Source organism: Mastigoproctus giganteus, chromosome 3 (genome assembly GCF_048544385.1).
Source record: "Mastigoproctus giganteus isolate SK-2022 chromosome 3, ASM4854438v1, whole genome shotgun sequence".
Lineage (NCBI taxonomy): Eukaryota > Metazoa > Arthropoda > Arachnida > Uropygi > Thelyphonidae > Mastigoproctus > Mastigoproctus giganteus.
Window position 1 is genome coordinate 249,725,875 of NC_143577.1, and position 24,444 is coordinate 249,750,318.

General features: G+C 39.5%; 1 protein-coding gene across 6 annotated transcripts in view; it reads right to left on the bottom strand.

The window, feature by feature from the left end:
* Positions 1–24,444, bottom strand: part of LOC150089020 (uncharacterized) — a 291,242-nt gene that overhangs the window by 258,169 nt on the left and 8,629 nt on the right. For all 6 annotated transcript variants that reach the window (XM_090371014.1, XM_090371013.1, XM_090371012.1 and 3 more), the window contains exon 2: positions 5,790–5,852. Coding sequence is in view for 2 of the 6 variants with exons in the window: in XM_090371013.1 (XP_090227139.1) it covers positions 5,790–5,828 (39 nt within the window). In the remaining 4 variants the exon portion in view is untranslated. The remainder of the gene's footprint in view (positions 1–5,789; positions 5,853–24,444) is intronic.

Genomic DNA, 24,444 nt, shown 5'->3' on the forward strand with positions numbered 1-24,444 from the left:
CTTGAAGGAAGAAAAAAACAACACACACACCTCTTATTTGCAGGTCACTTAAGGATTGTATTCATGTCAGCTGCCAACGTTTTAATGGTTTGGATGGAAATTCTAAGTTTAAGGTCCACAAGTCAGCTTTTTTTTTCATCCTGCATAATGGTGACAGTGGGCCCTGCATGGCAGTGCTTCCTAAACCACGAATCTTCCATCCCAGAATGCACTCCCTAATTAAGTATGCACCCCAGAATACATTGCCACATAATTAACTTTCAACATATTCAAAGTCCTGCTTTTGATGTCACAACTGATATATTCAAAGGCAACATCTAAGCTTCCAATACCAGAGGACCAGTCAGCCAAGAGGATATGTCGCCAAGCATGCCAACCCAAGTTAGAGACCAGCTCAAGGTAAAAATAAAATTGAAAATGAAATTCAGAAAATACCACTAATGACATCTGTCAAAAAAATGAAAACAAAATGGCATCTGGCAACACATTTTTCCCCTTCCCACAAGATGGCCAAAACTACCATACTGATAATCGGTTCATATCCCCCTCTGATACTACTCATGTCCATCCATCTGCTTGTCTGTCCACTTGTAATAACTTGCATTTTCATGAAATTTTAGATCGGGCTTTTTTTTTTTTTTTTAGAAAAATTTGACAAGCCATCCAAAATTTCATTAAAATTGGGCCACCTGCAATCCAACAACAATATACAGATGGATAAAAAAAAAAAAAATAATGAAAACTGCTAGGTTTATATTAACTAGGTTTTAATGGAATTGGAGTTGGCTCGACAAATCTAAAGGAGCCAAATATAGTTTCATAAAAATACATTTGCTAGGAGGAAAGTCGTTACAGGTGGACAAACAGTAAACTCGCCTCTAATGTATGGATTATCATGAAATTTTATATTTGGCAATTTTAGAATAATGTCTAACTTTTCCAAATTTTTATTAAAATCGGGCTAATAAAAATTCGAAAATTTTTTTTTATTATTCATATCATATAAGCCCATGGTTCACAACCGGGATAACTTGGTCGTGGCATCCAAGATGGCAGATTTTAATGTGCATAGTTCAGTAAAATATTTATCAGCTAATTGAAAAATTTTGTTGATTTGATTGTGTATTTATATTTCTGATGCCCTAGAATTTATTGTATTTTGAGAAAACGAAATCCAGAGCCAAACTGTCCAGACTATCAGTGCCGAAGCAAAGTCATTATTTCTCTAAAAATCACTTCATGATTCTTATGTTTTTTAGGAGCATTAGCAACTAAGGCCATATTGCTCAGGGATATGCGGTGGTCATTCCCCTACCTTTCCGCATCCTCCGTATTTGGTGGTGACGGGCTCGAACCCCGGTCTAATCATCACTTCATGAATATGTATAGTTTAGCCCTTAGCAGTTTTTGCTGTCCTAAGTGTAACTTCTAGTCAACGAAAAGATGTCAAGTGTTCCACCAAAATACTCTTATTGTATCTCTATATGAGGGAAGAAACTGGATGTTTACAGTACTTGTTCACTGACGAGTCCTGTTTACAAAAATTATTAGAAAGCCAATTTTGCTATTTCCCCCTATTAAAAATACGGATGTACAGTAGATACAAGTCCCAGAAATGCTTTGTGTGGCGAGTTTCTGCTGGAGCTACGTGGTGGTTTATCTGCATAACTATTTTTAATTGTATTTCACACTGTCCAATCATGGATAACTTTTTAGTAAGAGGAACAAAGACAGTTTGATTCTACTCAGAGAACAGAAAATCCCGTCTTTTTAATTATAAGAAAGAGACTTCATTGAATTCTATATATGTAAGTCGTGAAAAAGAATTATTAGAAGCCTCAGTGAAATTGATCTAAAGCATGCTCATCAAGAAGAGGCCCACACTATTGGTGAAAATTTGATAATGCCTTGAACTAATGACATGTGAGAGACAATATCCAGATCTAAAGAATCTGAAAAATATAAAACAGGTGCCAGTCTCTAACGAAGAATTTTAATTGCTCAGCCGATCTTCTCTTTGAATGAATTGTAATGAATTCTGAAGAATTAACTAAAGTTCACGTTTAGTACAAAATTATTTCAGACAGCAATAATTCTGTGTTGTATATCTCATACTTTGTATATTTTTTTATTGTTTAATCTCAAAAGAAATTGTGTACTTATTGTTAATCACAATGGCTCCGCAAGTGCAAATTATTTGCCAATTGTGCAAAAAAAAAAAAAAAAAAAATGCAAAGACTTCCTTCAATGCAATGCGGTCTTGTGTACTGCATTAAATGCATAGATATGTCAACAGCGAACTGGAAAAAGATGTCACAGGCAGCGATCGACTCGTGGAAGGGCCCTTGTTGTATAAATCACAGGCAATCAAAGAAAAAGCAGACGAAATATGAAAATAACTTAGGATCCATACTATGATTTTTATCGTTTCTCACCAACCATTGAAGTAAAAACGAAAACCAAAAATCTTAAAAAGCTTTATATTTAAATTTACAATAAATTTACAGTAGATCAAACAAAATAAATGTGATCATACAAATAAAATGTTACTGATAATAAAATACTGAATTAAGATAGTCATAACTATCATCATTACTATCTTAATTCAGTATTTTATTATCAGTAACATTTTATTTGTATAATCACATTTATTTTGTTTGATCTACTGTAAATTTAAATATAAAGCTTTTTAAGATTTTGGTTTTCGTTTTTACTTCAATGGTTTTGGTGAGAAACGCTAAAAATCAGTATGAATATACCCAACCCCAGAGGCCTATTTGAAGACTTAGGATCCAGCCCAGCTGATCCCTCAAGCCCTCCCGACGGCGAACCTCAGTGTTTCTACTGTCCCTCATCATCAATGGAACTCGGCTATTGTTAAGGCAGCTCCTAGAACGTCAGTTCAAATCCGCCTTTTATTACTCTAGGTTTTAACAGACTCTGTAAACTAGGCCAGACTTGGAGTAGTGTCATGTTTGTGCATTTTATGTATGTTGTGATGTGCTACCTAGAAGCAGCAATCACCGGGAAGGCTGCTTCCAGATACTCATCCACACCGCGGGAAGGTGGGCCAGTTCCAGTAGATGGGGCGCCTTAGGCTCAGTTTGAGACAAAATGAAAATAAAAAAATTTTAAATAATAATAAAAACTCTGGGGACCCACTCCAGAGTTAAAAATAAATAAATAAAAAAACTCGCCACCAGTAACTACAAATACTATATTAATCACAGTTAATTATCCAAAGTTAAACCAGTTCTTAACTGTGGAAGCATACTTCTTAGATCAAATGCAGCTTTAGCAAAGGTTTGTAACAGCTGAAGTTTATCTCGTTCCATCAAGAGATGAAACGCTTGTCCAGGAATCACACTCACCAGGAGATCACTAATTATTGATCACGCACTATCATAAATATTACATTCACACAAAATGCGAAGCCAATTTTCCTTGGCTCTACAAAAACACAATTCGGTATTTGTTAATCCTAGAGCAAATAGTTTCTCATTCAATGAGCCATGGCCTGCTATTATATATAGCAACTCCAACCCAGTCGTAAACCGAAACCTCACCTCAGGAAGAAATAACTGTCATCTTTCCCGCAGTTCCAGTGTCCTATCTTGTTTGCCAAAGGTTAATTATCTCCTTTATACACCGCTTCTTTTCCCTTTTAAGATCTACCCGAATATCAATTGTAATGCTATGAAACGTAGCGGGTATCTTCTTAATCCGATAATATAGTCCTCGGTATATCAGGAACAAGTCCAAAGGAATAGTCAAGGCCAACACCTGAATTGCTGCAGTATCAACATGCTGAGAAGCATTGATCTTTGTATAGAGTTGTTTTTCTTGGAACTTCACCAACACAGCATGATTAAACCAAGCGCCTGCTGCATATGGTGTCATGTGGAGAAATACTGCCTTATAATATAAGGAGTCTTGCGGGATAAACCCCAGTCAGACTTAGAAACACGAATAACAGCACCAGAGAACTTTTTTTTACTTTAGTTCCTAAATATTTTAGATGTGGAAAAAAATTTGTTTATAATCTATTACTATATATTTAGCTTCAGATGTCATAGGTAGCTGAATATCGTTTAACTTTATTGGTGGAGGTCGACCAGTGTCCAATTTGCTTTTAAAAAACATCATTTTAGTTTTATACGGATTAATAGTTAACTTATAGTTTTGTGCCCAGAGATGCAAATCAGTCAATCGGCATTATGTTCAAGACTATTCCTGGAACTCCCAGCCACTATAATTGTTAAATTATCGGCAAAAGATATTTTCGTACAGTTGGAAAAAGAGCGAGCTAACCAATTTTGCAAGACAAGGTTCCATATGAAAGGACCTAAGACCGCACCTTGGTGACAACCACGATAAACCTGCTTTTTAATATAAAAGGTTTTAGATTTAACAATTACGTATCTGTCACTAAAATAACTTCCAAACAATAAATAGTATATAATTCTTGAGAACAACCAGCTACTCTCAACTGAGCAAAAGCAGCTTCCCGCCATAGTTAGTTAAAGGCACCCTGAAAATCCACAAAAATTGCTAATTCATACTTTGAAGCAGAACTCTCGATATCATCCCACGCTGCTCTATAAACTGCGTAATGCGCAGAACCATCAACCTTTCCAGCAACTTGCCATGGTTAGCTGGAAGGGCTATTGGCCAGTAGGATCCAGGATCTGAGAGCGGTTTACCAGGCTTTTTGATTAGCTTCAATAAAGCTACCTTCCAATCTGGTAGAAAATATCCATCTGCAAGACATTTGTTATATAGTAGTAGTAATAACTGCGGAAACAATTTATAAAACCGTGCTATAAATTCATTATCAAAATCATATCCTGGACATTTCTTAAATTTAGTTTACCAATTACATATGCTAATTCATTAAGTGTCAATGGCTCCACAGTTAACTGATTTATATGTAAAGAATTTTCTCTTCTTATTTAAGTCTGATTTGACGTATCTTTCCAGGAATCATCTTGTGGGAATAGTTTATCAATTATAGCTTCAATGGAATCCATCAATCCTATTGTTTTTGTCCAACTTGTACGCACAGTATTAAAACATGAGAATTGTGTAGCTTGTCTCTTGCAATTCTATACAAGAGTCCCCATAGATTTGAATTCCTCGACGCTTGGACGAATAATTTCCATGTTTCTCTTACGAATTGTTATTCCTCTTCTGTAATCATTTTTCAGTGCTATGTATTCTTGATGTAATCTAGCAACCTCATTGCGAGGCCAGTGTCTCGATGCCGATGAAATTGCCTCCTAGCACGATACACCAATCTACGTTGCAATGCTAAATCTCGTGACCACCATGGACATGATTTAGTAGAATAATGTTTGTAATAGAATCTTTAATATACCTAACTACAACCAATGCAGGTTGGTTTATTAATTCTTGCTTATTAATTCTCCATCTCGTGCAGATGAAAAAAAATAATAATAATAAATACTTCTCAGCTTAAAGCGATGAGCCCATGTATTTCCTTTCATGGCAGCATCAATGCCATTCACAGTAATACTACCGCAGGGAAATTTCTAGAAGTACATAAATAAATTAAATTCAGATAGCATTACTTGACTAATAATCGAATGGATCTCTTAATTAGAGGTTAATGAATCTGACCAGTTTCATTAACTGTCAGAGTTTGTTTATAGAGAAAGAGAATAAAAACTTACCGAGTAAACACATGAATTGTGAATCTCTCATTTACTGAAAATAATGATTGCTTGGAAAGCAATGTGCAAATAATAAAAATTAACGTTTTTACTTACCAAATCCATTTTGAAGAGAAGCCTTGCCAAACAGTACATGGAAATCAGGGCATAATTTGATATCTGTAGGAGAGAAAAAAAAAAAAAAAAAAATTAAAGGTATTAAAATCAGTGAGTTTTCCTCGATTGTGAACAAATAGGTACTCTGAGTTCCCCAACCCCAACTCTCCGTTATAACACGAGTGCTGTCCAAATTGTTAGTCTGTAAAAATAAACTTCCTTCAGAAAAAGTGAGAATCATTTTACTGTACAGTAAAATCGGACGTGTCGTGGGGAGTACCAGGAAATTGTGATATTGCAGGATCGTGGCATGCGGTCCACACGAATTTAGTTGATCGACATATGCCAGGACTTGATCAGATGGACTTTGAAAAAAAGGGATTATTTTTTATTTATTTATTTATTTTTTTTTTATAGAACCTGCTAATCCTGTAGGCCGTTCGCGGAATGCTGTAATTAAGATGTTCCAAGAGTGGACTAATAGCGGAGAGAACAGCAGTGGCCGGGCCAGGGGCGATGCAGTCGCCTCATCAGTGGTCGTAGTGAAAGCAGGCTGTCTGCGAACTGATAAAGGAAAATGGTGAAAAGGGCTGATCATGGATTTTAATCAGGGGGGACGACGACCAGCGGTGTTTCCAAGATCACGATTCAAGGACTTCTCATCTGTAGTGGCCTACGGATAGGCGCCCAGTCGAAGTATCCATGCTATGGCTACCGATCGCCTAAGACTCCTAAGTTGGCATATGAATGGTATCATCAGACCACTGAATTAAAAAAAAAAAAAAAAAAACTTGCAGAAATTACACTTTTGCAAGTATATTTGAACTCAAGAGACAATTTCAACAAAACCGAAGGACATATACCAAGAGAATCACTGAACTTAAGACTTCCTGGTGGAATTTTGTACGAGATAGAAGATGGGATGATCCCAGGTCCTCTATTTATACAAGAGTTACCGAAAAGATCTAATGTAACGAGGTTAGCTGAAACCTTAGGATGGGCTGATTCGTTTTCCCAATCTGTTTTTCAAGAACAATACAGATAATGAACAGTTACTTATCATTAATGATAAGTTGACATTAATGTGAAGGGAGCAAGCCTCCCTTCTCTCCCGATGAGCTCGATATGGCTCTACAAGCAACTGAAAATGGTGAAGCTCCAGGACTGGGCATTTTACAAGCAGTGATAATCAAGAGGGTACACTAAGCTTGTCTTTTTTTTTTTTTTTTTCCAACTGTTGCCTTGCAGAAGGAGTATTCCCTCCATTTTGGAAGGATGGGAGTGTTGAGGGTCATTTTCAAGAGCTGGAAAGGCCGATGAAAGAACTACATTAGCATCGACCAATAACTTTTGCTACCTATTTAAGGTAAAGTGGATGGAATGTCTGGTCATGAGAGTCTGGTGTCACACTATGATGCCTGGAGTCGAGGATGTGATAAATAGTTTGACTTCAGGAGTGGCTCCTCTTGGAAAATGCCATTGATGGATGGAATCTTGGAGGATGCCATTAATGACATCTTGACTTGGACTTTTTAACAAGCCAAGGATATATCGACCGGGGATGTTCGTGGACTTTCACAGGGACGTTTCATTCCCTGTGGTAGGACAGTTCCTTCGCAGGACTAGAGCGTCCCTCTATCCTGGCAATCTTTACTGTCTTCTGAAAGATTATTTCCATCACAGGCAGGAGGAAGTTGTAAAGACACCATACACAGACCAGATCAGGCCTATGGGGGGAGGGAGAGAGAGAGAGAGAGAGAGAGAGAGGGGCTGCCCTAACAGTTCAGTTCTTGGCCACACTTTGGAACTGGGCTCTAGATGAATACCTGGTGGTGCATAATGTTGAGAGCACAACTCGTAGCTAATTGTAGGTTAGCTTGTGTTATTTGTGACGGAAGCTGACGCAATGAGCTCGAAGACGGGGAGGCTGCCTGCTTGACTTAACTGTTATCCTGGGCTATTCTGCATGTTTCCATGCATACGTCCGTGGCCATGCTCCTGAGCGGACACCTCGCTGGTCGTGGCCACCTGCTTGTAGGCCCACGGATTTCTCACTTCGGCTGGTGAGAAAGACTATATATATCCTGGTGTTGGCCTTGAGCAGCAGCTGAGCTCAATGGCATATGCCAACTACATTCGACAGAGGGTGAAGCAAGTATATGCTAGGCTCCAGCGAGTCACTTGTGGACTGGGGCATAAAGGAGGGAGTCCTCCACTCCCTTCATGACAATGTTTTTATCCCTGATTCACACGGCTGGAGCTTGGGGAGGGAGTGCTGAACACTCACGTCCACCAGATCCTCTCTACTCAGCGTTTTGCTCTTCTTCGCATCACCAGGGCTTGCTGAACTGTGCCACTGAAGCACTGTGTACTTGTGGGCAAGATGCCTGCAAACCTGCTAGTGGCCATGTCTTCTCCGAGATTCACTCTGAAGAAAGGAATTCCCCAACAAATTACTGGCGTCCGGTCGTCCCCGGCAGGGCCTGTACTTGATTTGCCATCAAACGGAGACAACTTTTATGATCAGTTGGAAACCACCTGGAAATTGCATCATTTGCACGCCTTTATTTGCTCCATTCAGATTGTGAACCGATAACGAAATCAGTGGCTGCATTTTGGGTTTGCGGGTTGACATGGCTCTACCTCAAGAAACAGACATGGCTTGAGGTAGAGGAGCCACCAGTTGGGTTTGGCACCTTCAGACCTGTGCTCTTGCAGAGAGCCAGAAACTGGCCTTCAACTTGTTCGATGACTCTAATCAACCAGTGCAATACCACTTCACTTAATGGAGACTTGAAGTGGTGGAACCCATGTTTAGTTTCGAGAGCAAAAATTTGGCAAACCCTTTCCCATCTCTTCCATCATGCAATATGATGGATGTCTTTTGAGGTTATAATCGACATCATGCCAAGATTCAATCTTCCTTACATTTCGAGGGTACAGCTCTAAAACGCTGTTCACAAGCCGGTCGCTAGTCCACCAGACCGAACCTTTTGTAATTCTATAGGAGACTTCTGAATCAGCTAGTGCATAATCTTGCTACCTCTACTCTGCCAGATAGTGACTGGAGGGAATTCAAGTATGTGGGGGGAAAGCATTGTCGAGGCCAAGTTTTGGCAAAGAGCTGGGTATATTCTTACCATGTGTAAGCCATATACAAAATTTCATTACTTCATACAGCATGTCTCCCACCTTTTCTTACTACTGAATACGCCATGAATTGTCAAACTCACAGAATAAACTTATTCTGCAAAAAGATCTAAACCTCCCAAACACTTCCTTGTTCATTTCACAAATATACGTGGTCTCAGTACTAATCTCAATGATGTCCATTTCCGCTTATAGTTAGCCAAACCGCATACACTTTCTAACAGAATCCCAGTTATCAGTTAATTCAACCACTGCTCATTATAGTTGTCCGAATTTTTCGCTGTTCGATTTCCTTCGCTTCAAAAGGTGGTACTTTTACATATGTCCGTTCTGATATTCCCAGTCAGAGTCAGTAATTTGGAATCTCCTCTTTTCGATCTTCTCCGACTTAAAATTTCTCCACCACATTCTGTCAAATTCATCTTTTGCCTCTATCGTTCTACCAACTTCACTAATCACTTGGAACTCTGAGTTCCTCTGTTTGAAACTTCACCTTCTCCAGTCAAACTTTCCTAACAGTGAGGCAAATTTCCTGGTGATTTAAAATTTTCACAACTTCAGCTGGCTTTCTTTTTCTAGTCACATGGACTCAACTGGTCGAGATGAGACCTTTGCAATTACTAATGACCTTGCACAGATTGTTCATTTACTTACCAGATAATCCTAAACATGCAGCCAATATGATTGGCTTTTACTCACAAACACTTAAGTACACGGTCGAGGCGAGTGGTCGGCTATGCACCTCAGATTACAACTTGGTGATGGATCTTCTCCAATGTGGCGCCTCCGTAGCCAGGTGGGAAGGAGCAGCGGTGCGTAGCACACGCTTCTTGATTAGACCGGGGTTCGCGCCCGTCACCACCAAATACGGAGGATGCGGAAAGGTCAGGGAATGACCACCGCATATCCCTGAGCAATATGGCCTTAGTTGCTAATGCTCCTAAAAACCAAATAACTAACAAACTCTTCTCCAATCGGGCCTTCTCTCGTGCCCATTCCCAGCCTCGTTGTTTGAAATTAGGACGAAAAATGGGATCTGAGAAATTTATTTTACTTCGTCGGATTACTGTTTCAAAACTTCTGATGTCAAAGTTTGCTCAGATCGTGTCAGTGAAATTATTCTTGTAGGAATGGAATCCTTTATTCCACCTTAAAATCTCCTTCTTTATCTAAACCTTGTTTTCCAATAAATGTGCTAAGGCTGTTCAAGAGAAGAACGTTGCATATCGTAATTGGCTTATTTCCAATTCTTCAGTTTCATTTTCTGCCTACAAAGCTGGGAACAATTTTAAAGCAGTTATTAATCAGTCCGAACTAGATTTTGAACAGGCCGAGTAGAAAACTTGCTTGTTGCCCTAATTGGTAGCCGAGCATTCTGGTTTCTTGCCAAAGCTATTGGCTGCAACTTTTGCCCATCTCTTCTCCCAACTCTGTCAAAACCAGATGGTTCTATTGTCACTTCAGCCAATTACAAAGCCGACCTGCTACATGCCATTTTTCTTCCAACTCCTGTATTAATGATCTTGGTAAAACAACTACCACCATTCCCAACACGCTCCATTCAATGGCTCCTGTGGTCTTCAGCCAAAAGGATTTTGTCAGAAAGCTCCAGGTCCTAGTGGTATTTCTCCACTTGTTCCCAAAACCTGTGCTCTTGAACTTACTCCTGTTCTTTGCAGGTTTTTTCGCTTTCTTATTCCAAAAGTGTTTTTCCTTCTGCTTGGAAATTCGCTCATATCCAGCCAGTTCCAAGGGTCATTCCCATCCAATTATCGTCCCATTGCAATTACTTCTAATCTTTCTAAAGCAATGGAGAAATCAATTCACCGCTAACTCTTAAACTAGCTAGAAACCTTCCGTTTGATTAACATCGCCAGTATGGATTCGTCAGTGTCCATCCATTGGCGATATTCCGGCTTATGTTACCCATTTATAGACAAATTAAATGGAAAAGTTCAGTGAAATACAAGCAGTTGCTCTTGACATCTCAAAGGCTTTCAACCTTGTTTGGCATGAAGACATTCTAAACAAGCTTCCATCTTATGGTTTACCAACTGTTTTTTGAAATTGGTTATCCAGTTCTCTCTGACCGCTCACTGAGGGTGATGGTAGATGACTGTCTTCTAACTTCTCCACTAATGCTGGTGTCCCTCCATGGGACCCCAGCATTAGTGGAGAAGTTCTTTCCATGTTCTTTCCCCCACTCTTTTCCTCTTGTATATTAATGTCCTTTTCCATTGACCGGAAATCCAATCCACAGTTTTGCTGATGATAGCACATTGCATTCCACTTTCCATTTTGAGAAACGTTGTCCTGCTCAATCAGCTTCAACTTCTCGAAAATCTGCTACCAATTCCTTAAATGCCGATCTCCAGGTAATTCTCCAGTGGGGCAAAGACAACTTAGTTGATTTCAATCCTAAAACTCACTCGTCTTATTTCTTGCAAAAAAGGATTCTTCTGCTCCTATGCTTATCTTCGGTGACACTCCAATTTCTAGGTAAAATGATATATATCTCTTTTGGGGATTACCCTGACTGCTAATCTCTTTTGGCACAAGCCTACCATGGAATATTGTTCCCAAAACTGGGGCGGTGTCCCAAAACCTCTCCCAGGCTTCTAGATTCCATTCAGAAGAGAGAAGTTAGGTTAATTAACGACTAATTTCTAACAGTTTCTCCGCTCGCTGTCTCAGAAGTACTGTTTCTGCTGCATGCCTTTTCTACAGATACTTCCATGGGCACTGTTCTTCTGAATTGGCTTCTATAATTCCCGCTCTGTTTGGAAACGATTCGAACACGTGTCGCCACCAGTCAACATCCATTTACTGTCCAACTTCCAACTCACAGAACTAAATTTTCTTCTTCCTCGTTTGGATAGTATGAACCAGAGCTATAATGCTCAATACATTCTACGTTGATATCAATATTTGTAAAATAATAAAAGAAGTTTCTCAATATATGTATATGCTCAATCTCTCAACGATTGGCATATATATTTGACGCCTTTTCGATCCCGTATCACCTGCTATGGGAGGTATTTAGACGATATTCTAGTTATTACTGATAGTAGTACTGTCCAAGTCCTTTTACATTCGTTTAACAATATTCATTCTGGATTCAAATTTACATTGGAAAGGGAGGATACGGCTACAAAGTCATTAAATTTTCTAAATTTCATGCTTACTCGTGACTCGCATAAAATCCAGTTTAATATCTATCGAAAACCTACAAAAGATCGATTATCTTTAATCAATTTCTAAATGCCTACAAATATTCAACGACAGAATCTGCTTTGGGCTCAGAAATACAAATATTAACTAGCAGATTCTTAAACAGGGGTTATCCCCTCGCTATAATAAACCGAATTAGGATGCAATCTAAGGATAGGATGCAAAATATTACACCAATGAATAAAGTAATATCAAAAAATACTTTATTTCTGTCCTATATGTTGAACAATGGCACAAACAGCTTAAGATTCTTCAAAGATACCGAACTTAAAATTGTGGCCAGGCCAATACGAAAATTACTATACTGAACAATCCACTCTGTCCTTTCCTCGTTCACAACACAAATTAATGACCTGGTATACAATTCTTGCTGTGATTGTGAATCATCTTACCAAGGTTCGACGCGTTTCCTTTGAGTATTCGTGTTAATTAACATGCGGCCTCAGTTCGTGCTTCTCCTTCAGCAGCGTCAGAATTAGCCTTTCACGCCGTTAACGAAAAACTTTTATTTAACGATGCCAAAATACCATAGTTCTATCCAACGTAATTATACGCGACAATTGCAGAAACCGTAGAAATTAAATTACACGAAAATTCTGTTATTGTTCGTTGGCGGTATCTCATCTCCGATTCATGGGCTTTTACGCGCATGCGCGAAGACAAAATCCCTATTTAAGGTTCATACTCAATCCTATTTGGTAATTTTCATTCCTGTGATCACGACATACGGTCGAAAAGGGTTGGCAGCTTCAGGAAGGAAAATCGTTTTGCATTTTTCGTTAAATTCTTTTTTAAATTGTATTAAATTGATTTTTAATTATTTATTAATTATTTGTTACTCTAATGTAAGTTTTTCGATTTTTTCGTTTTAATTTCTGGAGAGTATCATACGGAAGTGTTCTACGTACTATACTGAGGTAAACTTCTTATTATTTTACAAATCTTCCTCGTTTATTCATCCAACTGCCGTTTTCTGGAACAACCTTCCTTCATATGTATTTCTTGAAATTAGTCTACAGAAGTTCAAGTCTTAAGTCCCAAATATCTTCTTAAGTCTTCTCAACTTCCAATCCATGCACGGTCCTAAGTACTATAGGTTCTAATACCTACCTCTCGTGTTTGTAGTTTTCATAATAAAAAAAATAATATTAAAAAAAGCCCTCAACAACAAAACTGCTTGCCAACAAAATCTTCAGGTTGTAATTATCCATTGGGTAACAAATAGCACTTTTAGCACGAAACAAGTCCATAGTTCTGAAACAAAAATACAGAGGCTAAAAATAACGTGTCCGCCAAGCTACGAACAGACGTGTCTCCCAAAGTTGTGAAGTCACGACTCGCTAAGATACCACAGTTTAAAGGTGCAAATCAGTTCACGAACTTTGTGATCACACCAAGTAAGCCACAGGCTTTTTTCGAATTGGCAAAAAAAAAAAAAAAAAAAAAAAATTATATGCTTTCCCTCCCCACACAAATAACTATCCAATTGACCTTTGAATTTACTCAAATTGTCAGCCTCAACTACCTGCGAGAGCAACTAATTCCAGCAATCAACGACTGGCTGGCTAAAAGAAAGCTACAAATATAATGTAAACCTCAACCCCCCGTTATTTTAATTTATGAACCCTAGTTCTAGAATTCTTTAGAACAATGAGAGCCGACCGGGCTAGCCGGGTGGTTTGCCAGGCAGGCAAAGTGCCTGCCTGGCAAACCAAAGGTCGCGGGTTCGATTCCCGCCTCGGGCTTGGATCAAAGTACTGCAAAAACCTTGGGAGGTGCATTATGGCCACAGAAGCCTATGCGCCAACAACTACAAAAAAAAAAAAAGAACAATGAGAATGCCACCTTCTTTCATTTTACTAATCCCTCTGAGCTTTGCAAACCTCAATCAGGTCTCCTTTGAGGTGCATGGCTGCCAAGCTGTGTAGCCCACATAATCGGAGTCTTTCCTCATCCGGTCGTCCTTCTGTTGATCTCACCATTCGAATTGCCCATCTCTAGACCTTTTCAAGAAGCTCAATGTCTTTTTTTCAGATGAGGTTTCCATACTTGAACGAAGTATTCCAAATGTGGTCTTACAATTGTTTTATACAGTGGGATTATGACCTCCTATCTCTATAGGATAATTTTCGATAAATCATCGATAAGACACCTTGGGCTTTCCTGGCTGCCTGTTTACACTGTTCAGAAAACTTCATTTCTGTTCGCATCGTAACTCCCAAATCCCTTTCTTCTTCCACTGTTTTTAATTCAACACCACCAAGTGGGTAATTTATTTGTGGGTTGCTATTCCCCAAGTGTAAGACTTTGCAGTTAGCAGCATTAAACCATAGTTGCCACCTCTGTCCATCTTTGAAGTCTGTTCATGTCATCTTGAAGAAGCAAGGTGACGAACACCCAGCAATCCATCTTAGAATCTTACCAGTAATTTCAACCTGTTCAAGCTCATACAGTAAGCTCTCATGAGGGACCCAGTCAAATGCTTTGTTAAAATACAAATAAACTATGTTGAAATTATTCCCTAAATCCATGCAATAACTGTGTCAAAATAGCTTACTACGAGGAGCACGAAAGTAAATGCCGGCTATTTTTTTTACTCAGGAAAATTTAATTTCTACAACTATGCCTTTTACATCAATTCACCCTCAATCATTAATAAATATTTATTTTTCGACAAATTCCCCATAATTTCTATGCATTTCCGCCATCTGAGTCACACGCTGTATTCCAACCCTCTAAAAGTTCTTACTCTTGCTCCGGAGGGTTTCGCGAACACTGTTCTTGAGCTGGTCGTCAACCGCAAAAAGGATCCACGGAGTGCATCCTTCAGCAGGCCGAAGAAGTGATCGTCGGAAGGTGCAAGATCCGGGCTATGAAAGTGGGTGAAGAACAGTGCACCCCGGTTTTGCAATGGCCTCAATTGTGCGCAGACTTGTGTGGGGGTAGTGCTGTCATGGAGAAGAACGTCATTAAGGCTTTTGTCAGGTCGCATTCTACGTATGTGGGCTTTAAACTTTTTCAACGTTTCCACATATCGATCTGAGTTGGTTGTGGCGATCCGTGAAGACCATCCACGACATTTGTGGTATTGTAAGACTGTCGTACGGCACGTGCCAGAGGATTTTGTCAGACGAGTTGAACATGAGGATTGCGGTCAAGTTCGTGTCACGGTTACTGAGTGGAGACCAAAAGCAGCATCGCATGGAAGTTAGAGATCTTCAAGGATGGGCCAGGAGTAATCAAAACTTCGTTTCTACGGTCGTCACTGGTGACGAGAGTTATGTATATGGGTATGACCCAGAAACCAAGCAACAATCATCCCAGGGGGAATAGCCCATCTTCGTCCCGACCGAAGAAAACCGGACAAGTGAGGAGCAATTTAAAGTCCCTGCTGATCTGTTTTTTGGACATTGACGAGATTATCCCTAAGGAATTCATCACTCCTGGCCAGACCCTCAACGCAAAGTTCTACTACAACGTACTGAGGCGGTTAAGGGAAGCCGTCATGAGGAAACGTCCAGAGAAGTGGCGCACAAAGAACTGGGTCCTTCATCATGACAACGCGTCGGCCCACACATATCTCACTGTGGTATCCAACAACGTGACAATCGGCCCCTACCCTCCTTATTCACCAAACTTAGGCCCCTGCGTCTTTTCTCTTCCCAAGAATGAAAAAGACCTGCCTCGTTTCCTGACTTCACACCTGTTAAAGATGATATCTTCATCAACCTCTAATCACAGATGAAGATTTAAAGTCGGCATTAAAAAGCATGAGAAATGGCTATACTAGAGGTCCAGATGACATTCAAGGCTTATTTTGAAAAAACGACTGTTACTACCTTAAAAGCCCTCAAAAGTTCGGATCTTCAAGTTCTCTCATGCTGGGGAAGTATCCTAAACACTTTAGGCAAGTCAAATATAGTTCCAATTTTCAAAAAAAGGTGATAAAATGATGTAACTGATTACAGACCCATATCCTTGCAAAACAGCTTGGCTTAAACTCTTCGACACAGCAGTACACAAACATCTCTTCGAATTATTCAGGTCTTTCATTGATCAGAATCAACATGGTTTCTGCAGTGGCAAGTCAGTAGTCACAAATTTGCTTCCTTTCTGGAAATACACCTCTGAAGTTCTTGATAACCACCTTCAAGTTGATGCAGTCTACACAGATATATCTAAGGCATTTAATAAAGTCCCGCACGAACAACTTCTGAAAAAACTTGAGCTATATGGCATCAGTGATCCCTTGATCTTATGGCTACGCAGCCATATCACGCATCGTTCCTTGAGCGTTATCAATCAAGTGAACTCAGACCATTTTATACCACTAAGTGGAGTACCTCAAGGCTCCTTAGGTCCTCTACTTTTCATTGTTTTCGTAAATTATCTTCCGTGTTTCATCTGCACCTCCAATGTTCAAGTTGCTCTCTATGCAGATGATCTTAAAATCAGCTCAGCAGTGAAGGAGATTACCGATTCTCAACAGCTTCAATGCTCTCTCAAATTCTCTCTGTGGCTATCTCTGAATGGCTTGCTGCTAACCCCTCGAAGTGCAAAAGTAATCTCTTTCTCATACTGCAGATCTCCACAATTAATAAATACAGAGTACACTAACTCTGCGATCATCGAAAGGTGTGACCAAGTTAGCGAATTGGAGACTTTTCTCCAGCAGTGCTAAATTCGATGCCCATGTCCTTAAATTCACCAGCAAAGCATTCAACTGGGATTCAAGGAACATCTACAAGTTCAAACACTACAGATATGCGGTTATCCTTTATAAAGCTATTGTTCTGCCAATCCTTGAATTCAGTACACCCATCTGGAATCCTAACACAAAGAATAGCAAAACTGAAGCAGTCCAAAAAAAAAAAAAAAAAAAAAAAATTGTCCGTTACCTTACGTTCTGTAATCCTCTATTTTATCACTCAGTGTATTACGAATCGCGTGTGATTACTTTTATTTGAGGCCTCTATGCACTAAAAGCGTTATTGCTGACATCACCCTTCTAGCCAAAATAATCACTGGAACTTATGAAGCATCTGATATCAGTAAAATCAACTTCCTTGAGGTTGTCACCACAGACGTTCCCTCTGTTATGTCAGACAAGCTGTACTTGCTACCTGGGAATGTAAAACGCTGATAGAACTGATATTCGGGTGACATTCAAGACAAGTGGACTCAATTTCGGTGAAGTCTGGACGGTCTGTGACAGCCAAATCTTCTGCTTGCACCTTCACGATGGTGGGACTGTTAGTAATCCTGGGTATAACCTCCATGTACAACTACACTGTGGGTGACCACCCAGGTGTAAACCAACGTAAGCAGGGGTCGAGGTGTGGTGCCCAGACCACATGGAGAAATGCCGCCCTCTGTGTTACCATGCAATACTAGGTGGCAGATGACTCATCAACCGGTGCAATACCACGACTTTGCACACTGGAGGCTTGAAGTGGTGAAACCCATGTTTAGACTCCAGAGCTAAGTTCCGGTCAACCATTCCCCACCTCTTCCATCATGCAGTATGACTGATGACTTTTGAGGTTATGATAAACATCATGACGAGATCCAATCTTCCTTACATTTCGAGGTATAGCTCTAAAATGGTGTTAGCAGGCCGGCCGCCAGTTAGTACATCGGACCGAACCCATTGGTAACTCTTAAGAGGCTTCCGGATCAGCCAGTGTATACTGGAGGGAGTCAGAGTAGTGTGTATGCTGGGGGCATTGTCGAGGCCACATTATGTCAAGGATCTGGGTATATTCTTACCATGTGTACGCCCTATCCAAAAATTTCATTACTTCATACATGTCCCGCCCACTTTTTTTTTTACTATTAAATACATCATGAATTCCCAAACTAATAGAGTAAGCTTATCTGAGCCTCCCAAACACTTCCTACTTCATTTCACAAATATACGTGGTCTCAATTCTAATCTCAACGACATCCATTTCCACTCGCAGTCTGCCAAACCCATGTACGTTTACTGACAGAATCTCAGTTATCGGTTGATTCAACTACTGCTCATCTAAGTTGCCCAAACTATTCGCTGTATAATTCCTTTCGCCTCAAACAGTGTTACTTGTACATACGTTCTTTCGGATATTCCGTCAGAGACTTGGTAATTTGGAATCTTGACTTTTCGATTTTCGCTGGCTTAAAATCTCTACCTCATTGTGTCAAATTCATCTGTTGTCTCTACCGTCCTCCCAACTCCACTAATCACTTGGAGCTCTTTGACTTCCTCTCTTTACAACTTGACTTTCTCCAGTCAAACTTTCCTAACAGCGAGGTAATTTTCCTTGGTGATTTTAATGTTCACAACTCCAGCTGGCTTCTGTTTTCTAGTCACACCAACCCAGCTGGTCGGAGTGCTGAGTCCTATGCAATTACTAATGATCTTGCACAGATTGTTCATTTACTTACCAGATAATCCCAACCATGCAGCCAACATGCTTCGTTTTTTCTCAGAAACACTTAAGTACACGGTCGAGGCGAGTGGTCGGCTATGCACCTCAGATCACAACTTGGTGATCGATCTTCTCCAATGGAGCCTTCTCTCGTGGCCATTCCCAGCCTCGTTATTTGTCGTTAGGACGAAAAATGGGATCTGAGAAACTTTCTTTCGTCGGATTACTGTTTCAAAACTTCTGATGTCAACGTTTGCTCAGATCGTGTCAGTGAAATTATTCTTGTAGGAATGGAATCCTTTATTCCACACTCCACTTTAAAATCTCATTCTTCATCTAAACCTTGGTTTTCCAATAAATGTGTTAAGGCTATTCAAGAGAAGAACGTTGCATATCGTAATTGGGTTGTTTCCAATTCTTCAGTCTCATTTTCTGCCCAAGCTGGCAACAATTGTAAAGCAGTTACTAATCAGTCGAAACTAGATTTGAAGATTAAGAGTAGAGAACTTGCTTCTTGCCCTAATGGTAGCCGAGTATTCTGGTCTCTTGCTAAATTGGCCGCAACTATTGGTCAAAACCAGATGGTTCAGTTGTCACTTCAGCTAAGGATAAAGCTGACCTGCTAGCATCCCATTTTTCTTCCAACTGATGCATTAATGATCTTGGTAAAGCACGTCCCAGTATTCCCAACGCGCTCCATTCAATGCCTCGTGTGGTCTTCCGTCAAAACGATGTCAGAAAGATTTTGACGAATCTTGATACAAGGAAAGATCAAAGTCCTGATGGTATTTCTCCACTTGTTCCGAAAATTTGTGCTCCTGAAATTACTCCTGTTCTTTGCCGCCTTTTCACTTTCTTATTCCAAAAGTTTTTCCTTCTGCTTGGAATTTTGCTCATAACCAGCCAGTCCTAAAAAGGGTGACAAATCCCTCCCATCCAATTATCGTCCTATTGCAATTACTTCTCTTTCTAAGGTAATGAAGAAATCAATTAACCGCCATCTCTTAAACTACCTAGAAACCTTCCATCTGATCAACGATCGCCAGTATGGATTCCGTCAAGTGTTGATGCACTGGTGATATTCTTGCTTATCTTACCTGTTTATGGACAAATTCAATAGAAAATTTTGGTGAAACACAGGCAGTTGCTGTTGACAAATCAAAGGCTTTCGATCGTGTTTGGCATAAAAGGTCTTCTAATCAAGCTTCCATCTTATGGTTTGCCAACCGTTTTTTTTTTTTTGTAACTGGTTATCCAGTTTTCTCTTTGGTCACTCACTGAGGGTGATGGTAGATGGCTGTTTGTCTTCTTGTTTGTTTGGTTTTTAGGAGCATTAGCAACTAAGGCCATATTGCTCCGTCTGTCTTCTAACATCTCCACTAATGCTGGTGTCCCCCAGGATTCACTTCTTCACCCCACACTTTTCCTCTTGTATATTAATGACTGGAAATCGTATCCATAGTTTTGCCGATGTTAGCACAATGCATTTCACTGTCCATTTTAAGAAACCTAGCCCTGCTCAATCAACTTCTCGAAGTTCCGCTACCAATTCCTTAAATGCCGATCTCCAGGGAATTCTCCAGTGGGGCAAAGACAACTTAGTTTAATTCAATCCTAAAACTCAGTCTTGTCTTATATCTCACAAAAATAATTCTTCTGCTCCTATGCTTATCTTTGGTGAAACTGCGATTTCTAAGCAAAATGATATATCGCTTTTGGGGATTACCCTGACTTTTAATCTCTATCTCTCTCTTGGCACATCATCATCAGCCATTTTCAATCCACTGCAGGATGAAGGCCCCCTCCAGCAACTTTCCAGTTCCTTCTGTTTTGAGCGCTGGCCATCCATTTACTACCCAAAATCTCATGAATTTCATCTATCCATCTGCGCCTTTGTCTTCCAGGTTTTCTTCTAGCCCCTCTTGGGTTCCATTCTGTTATTTTCTTAGTCGTCTGTCATCATGTCTTCGAGCTATGTGTCCTGCCCAAGATCATTTTAGTTCTTTAGTTTTGATAAGAATGTCCTTTACTTCAGTTTGCTGCCTAATTCATGTTTCTCTTATCTAACAGTCCGATTCCCAATATAATTCGTTCCATTCTTCGCCCTTTAGTTCTCAGCTTCTTTTCCACTCTTTTGGTGAGTGCCCAAGTTTCACTTCCATAAGTCATGGTGGGGAGTATACATTGGTTCATTATTTTACGTTTCAGACAAACTGGGATATTGCTTAAGTATGTGACTATATTTCCTGAATGCCATCCATCCAAAATTTATTCTTCTCTTGACTTCCAGCCATTTATCATTATTACAGCTAATAACTTGTCCCAGATAAGTATGACTTCGCCTTTTCAATTACTGCTCCTTCAATCATTATTTCCCTTTCTGTGGCATACTTGTTCATCATTACTTTTGTTTTAGCCATATTCATCTTTAGTCGGAATCCTTACTAACTGTGCATAACTGAGTAAGATTTTCCTCTAATTCTTTGGGATCGTGGCTTATGACCACAATGTCATCTGCAAGTCGTAAATGGTTTAGGTACTCTCCGTTCACATTGACTCCTTTCTGAGACCGGTCTAATCGTCTGAAAGCTTTCTCAAGGGCAGCAGTAAACAGCTTCGGGGATATTGTCTCCTTGTCGAACTCCTTTCTCAAATTTTAAATTTCCTACTGTCTTTGTCTAATCTAATAAAGGAGGTAGCATTCTCCTATTTTCTTCAAAATCATAATGTGGGGTATCTATGCCTTGTCTTTCCAGTGCCCGAAACATGTATGGAGTCAAATGACTTTTCATAATCCACAAATGCCAGGCATAATGGTGTTTTATATTCATTTGCTTTCTCCATTAGCTGTAATATTACATGAAGGTGATCCACAGTTGAGAATCCTGTCCTAAAGCCAGCTTGCTCTTTCGGTTGATTCTCATCAAGTATGAGATTCAAGAATGATTCTCTTGGCACAAGCACATTACAAAAATTGCTTCCTCTGCATCTAAAAAACTTTGTTTTTTCTTTCGTTCTCGGCATTACTTTTCTTCCAAACAGCTGTTCAACTCTGTACAAATCGCAAAACCGCCCTACCATGGAATATTGATGCCACATCTGGGGCGGTGCCCCAAAACCTCTCAGCTTCTAGATTAGGGCAGTTAGGTTAATTAATGACTCCTCTCTAACAGAGTCTCTCCACTCGGTGCCTCATAGACGCACTGTTTCTGCTGCATGCCTTTTCTACAGATACTTCCATGGGCACTGTTCTTCTGAATTAGCTTCTATAATTCCTGCTTTCTCTTTCAAAATAGTTCGAACACTTGCCGCCACCAGCCAACCTCCATTTACTGTCCAACTTGAAACTCACAGAACCAACTTTTCATCTTTCTCGTTTCTTCATTCAACTGCCGTTTTCGGGAACAACCTTCCTTCGTACGAATTTCCTGAAAATTAGTCTACAGAAGTTCAAGTCTAATGTCAACAAATATCTTCTTTCATCTTCTCAACCGCCAACCCAAGCACGGTACTAAGTACTATAGGTTCTAATACTTCTCGTGTTTGGGATTTTCATAAAAAAAAACTTCAATGCTCTTTGTAGAAAAGTGAGAAACCTTACATTGTTTCGTCTTGACTCTGCCACCACGGACTTTTCGAAGTTCAGTCCACTAAACTGAATCAGCAAATGACTCTCTCACTGACTTCTTTAACAACTCCCAGCCACGGATGAACTCCATCCACATGTTGCCTCTTCTCTTAAACTGCAAAGTGACTAGCTCTCATCTAATTATTGTAGTTTATTATTATCATTTGTTCTATTATTTTTTTTATTCTCTAACTACATAATTATTATTTAGTTTACTGGTAACTCAATGCATACCTCTTTTGTACATATGAATTTAATTTTTAAGTCTATATCAATGTTCATCTTGTTTTGGATTTCATATTGTTATCAACTCTATTCATTGTTCTGCGCTCAGATATGCTGTTAATGCAGTGTTTCCCAATCTTTTTCGAGTCGTGATCCCATTTTATAATATTCTGAAAAATCTATTTTTAATGTGTTTTACATTAAAAATAGAATAATTATATTCTGAAAAATTGATTTTTCAGAATATAATTCTAACCTAATATTTAATGCGATTGTTATACTTGCTTCTGGGCAACCAGCTTCAAAATTCGCGGCTGAGTGTTTGTTAAAGCCAACCTCAATCATCCTCAACATTGTCTGTTTCTTGCCTTTGTTTTGATATGAAGAAGCATTGAAAATCCACTCTCGCAGAGATATGTAGAGACAAATGGAAGTAAAACTCCAAAGGCAAGCATGGTGACATTTGGATAGGACTGATACATAGCACACCAGAACTGAGTCAGCAATTTTTCATAAAACAAATTACGTGGCGAGGAATCGTTCCGCAGATCCAAGAATTCATCCTGTATTTCGTCGGGAATGCTGGCTACAGCTACATTCAGGGAAGCAGAGAATGGGTTTCGTACCAATGCAGCTTCTTCTGTAAGCTCAGGAAAGTACCGCTGAAATTCCTTTTGAAGCGATTCAAGGTGACCAATGATTAATCTCCTTCAGATTCTCATTCAGTTCATCTTCAGATTACCAACACTGCAGAGTTTTTCAAACATGGCAATATTTCTAAGATTTACTTTCCGACGCCAATTTTGAAACTTGGATACAAATGCCTGAAGATTGTCTAGAAATTGGATTATGTGTTTCCTGTAGCTGAAGTTTCAGGTTCAGCTTATTTAGCTGGTCTAAAATGTCTGCTAAGTAAGCAGACTCTTTTCTTCCAAACTTCATCATTAAAGTAAGCCACAAGGTCATATTTCCCTTGCACTTCCAGGAACAACTTGGTTTCATCTTTGAACTCAAAGACACGATTGACAACATTTCCTTTCGACAACCAGCGTACAGCAGTGTAAAAAAAAACTTTTTCGTGAATTTTCGGTCTGAATTCATGTCTTTACAGAGTTCTTTAAACAGACGGGTGTTGAAAGCTCCAGATTTGATGCAATTCAATTTTGATCAGAGAATCAAGTACCTCTTGCAGAGGAGCTGGAAGAATCTTACTGGCAGGAGCATATCGGTGAATCATGCAGTGAATGCCTTTTGCTTGGAGAACAAGTTTTTTCACTCTTGTCTGAAAGCTCGACTTTGACCTTAGCATAGCTGGTGCTCCATCTGTACAAACCCCTCCAGTTTCAAAAAAGGTATTTATCTTCTCCATAATATCTTCGCCTTTTGCAGTAGTTTCAAGTGCACTACAAAACAGGAACTCTTCTTTGATGTCATTTGAATGAATATTTCACGAAGACAAGCAACTCAGAACATGAACTTACGTCCGTTGATTCATCAACTTGAAAAACAAGAATGGAAAAAACAGATTTCATTCGAAACCTGCTCTTTCACATCTACGGACATATTTGAAATGCGCCTCTGAATAGTGTTATTGGACAGAGATATTTGTCGCATCTTTATCTCGCTGGTATCCCCAAGAATTAATTTCGCCTTCAACATGCAGGGTTTGATGACAGTTTCTCCAATCATGTAAGGTTTTTTTTTTGTTTGGCAATTTCCAATGCGACCTCATATGATGCTTGCACTGCTGCTGTGCTCTGTTGCTGAAAACTTCCTGTAGGATCAAGTCTGACGTCTGAGACCAGTTTCATGGCGTCGAAAGAACTCCAAATCCTTTTTAGTATGTTCTGAATGCTTTGTCTAAGTGACGTTTCAGTTTTGAAGGTTTCATAGATTCAGCACTAAGAACGACATTGCACAAAACGCATTGTGGCTTCTCTATGCCATTGCTAATCAAGGTTGCTGATCAAGCAAGACTATCTAAAGCCAAAGTTTAGATAGTCTTCTGAAT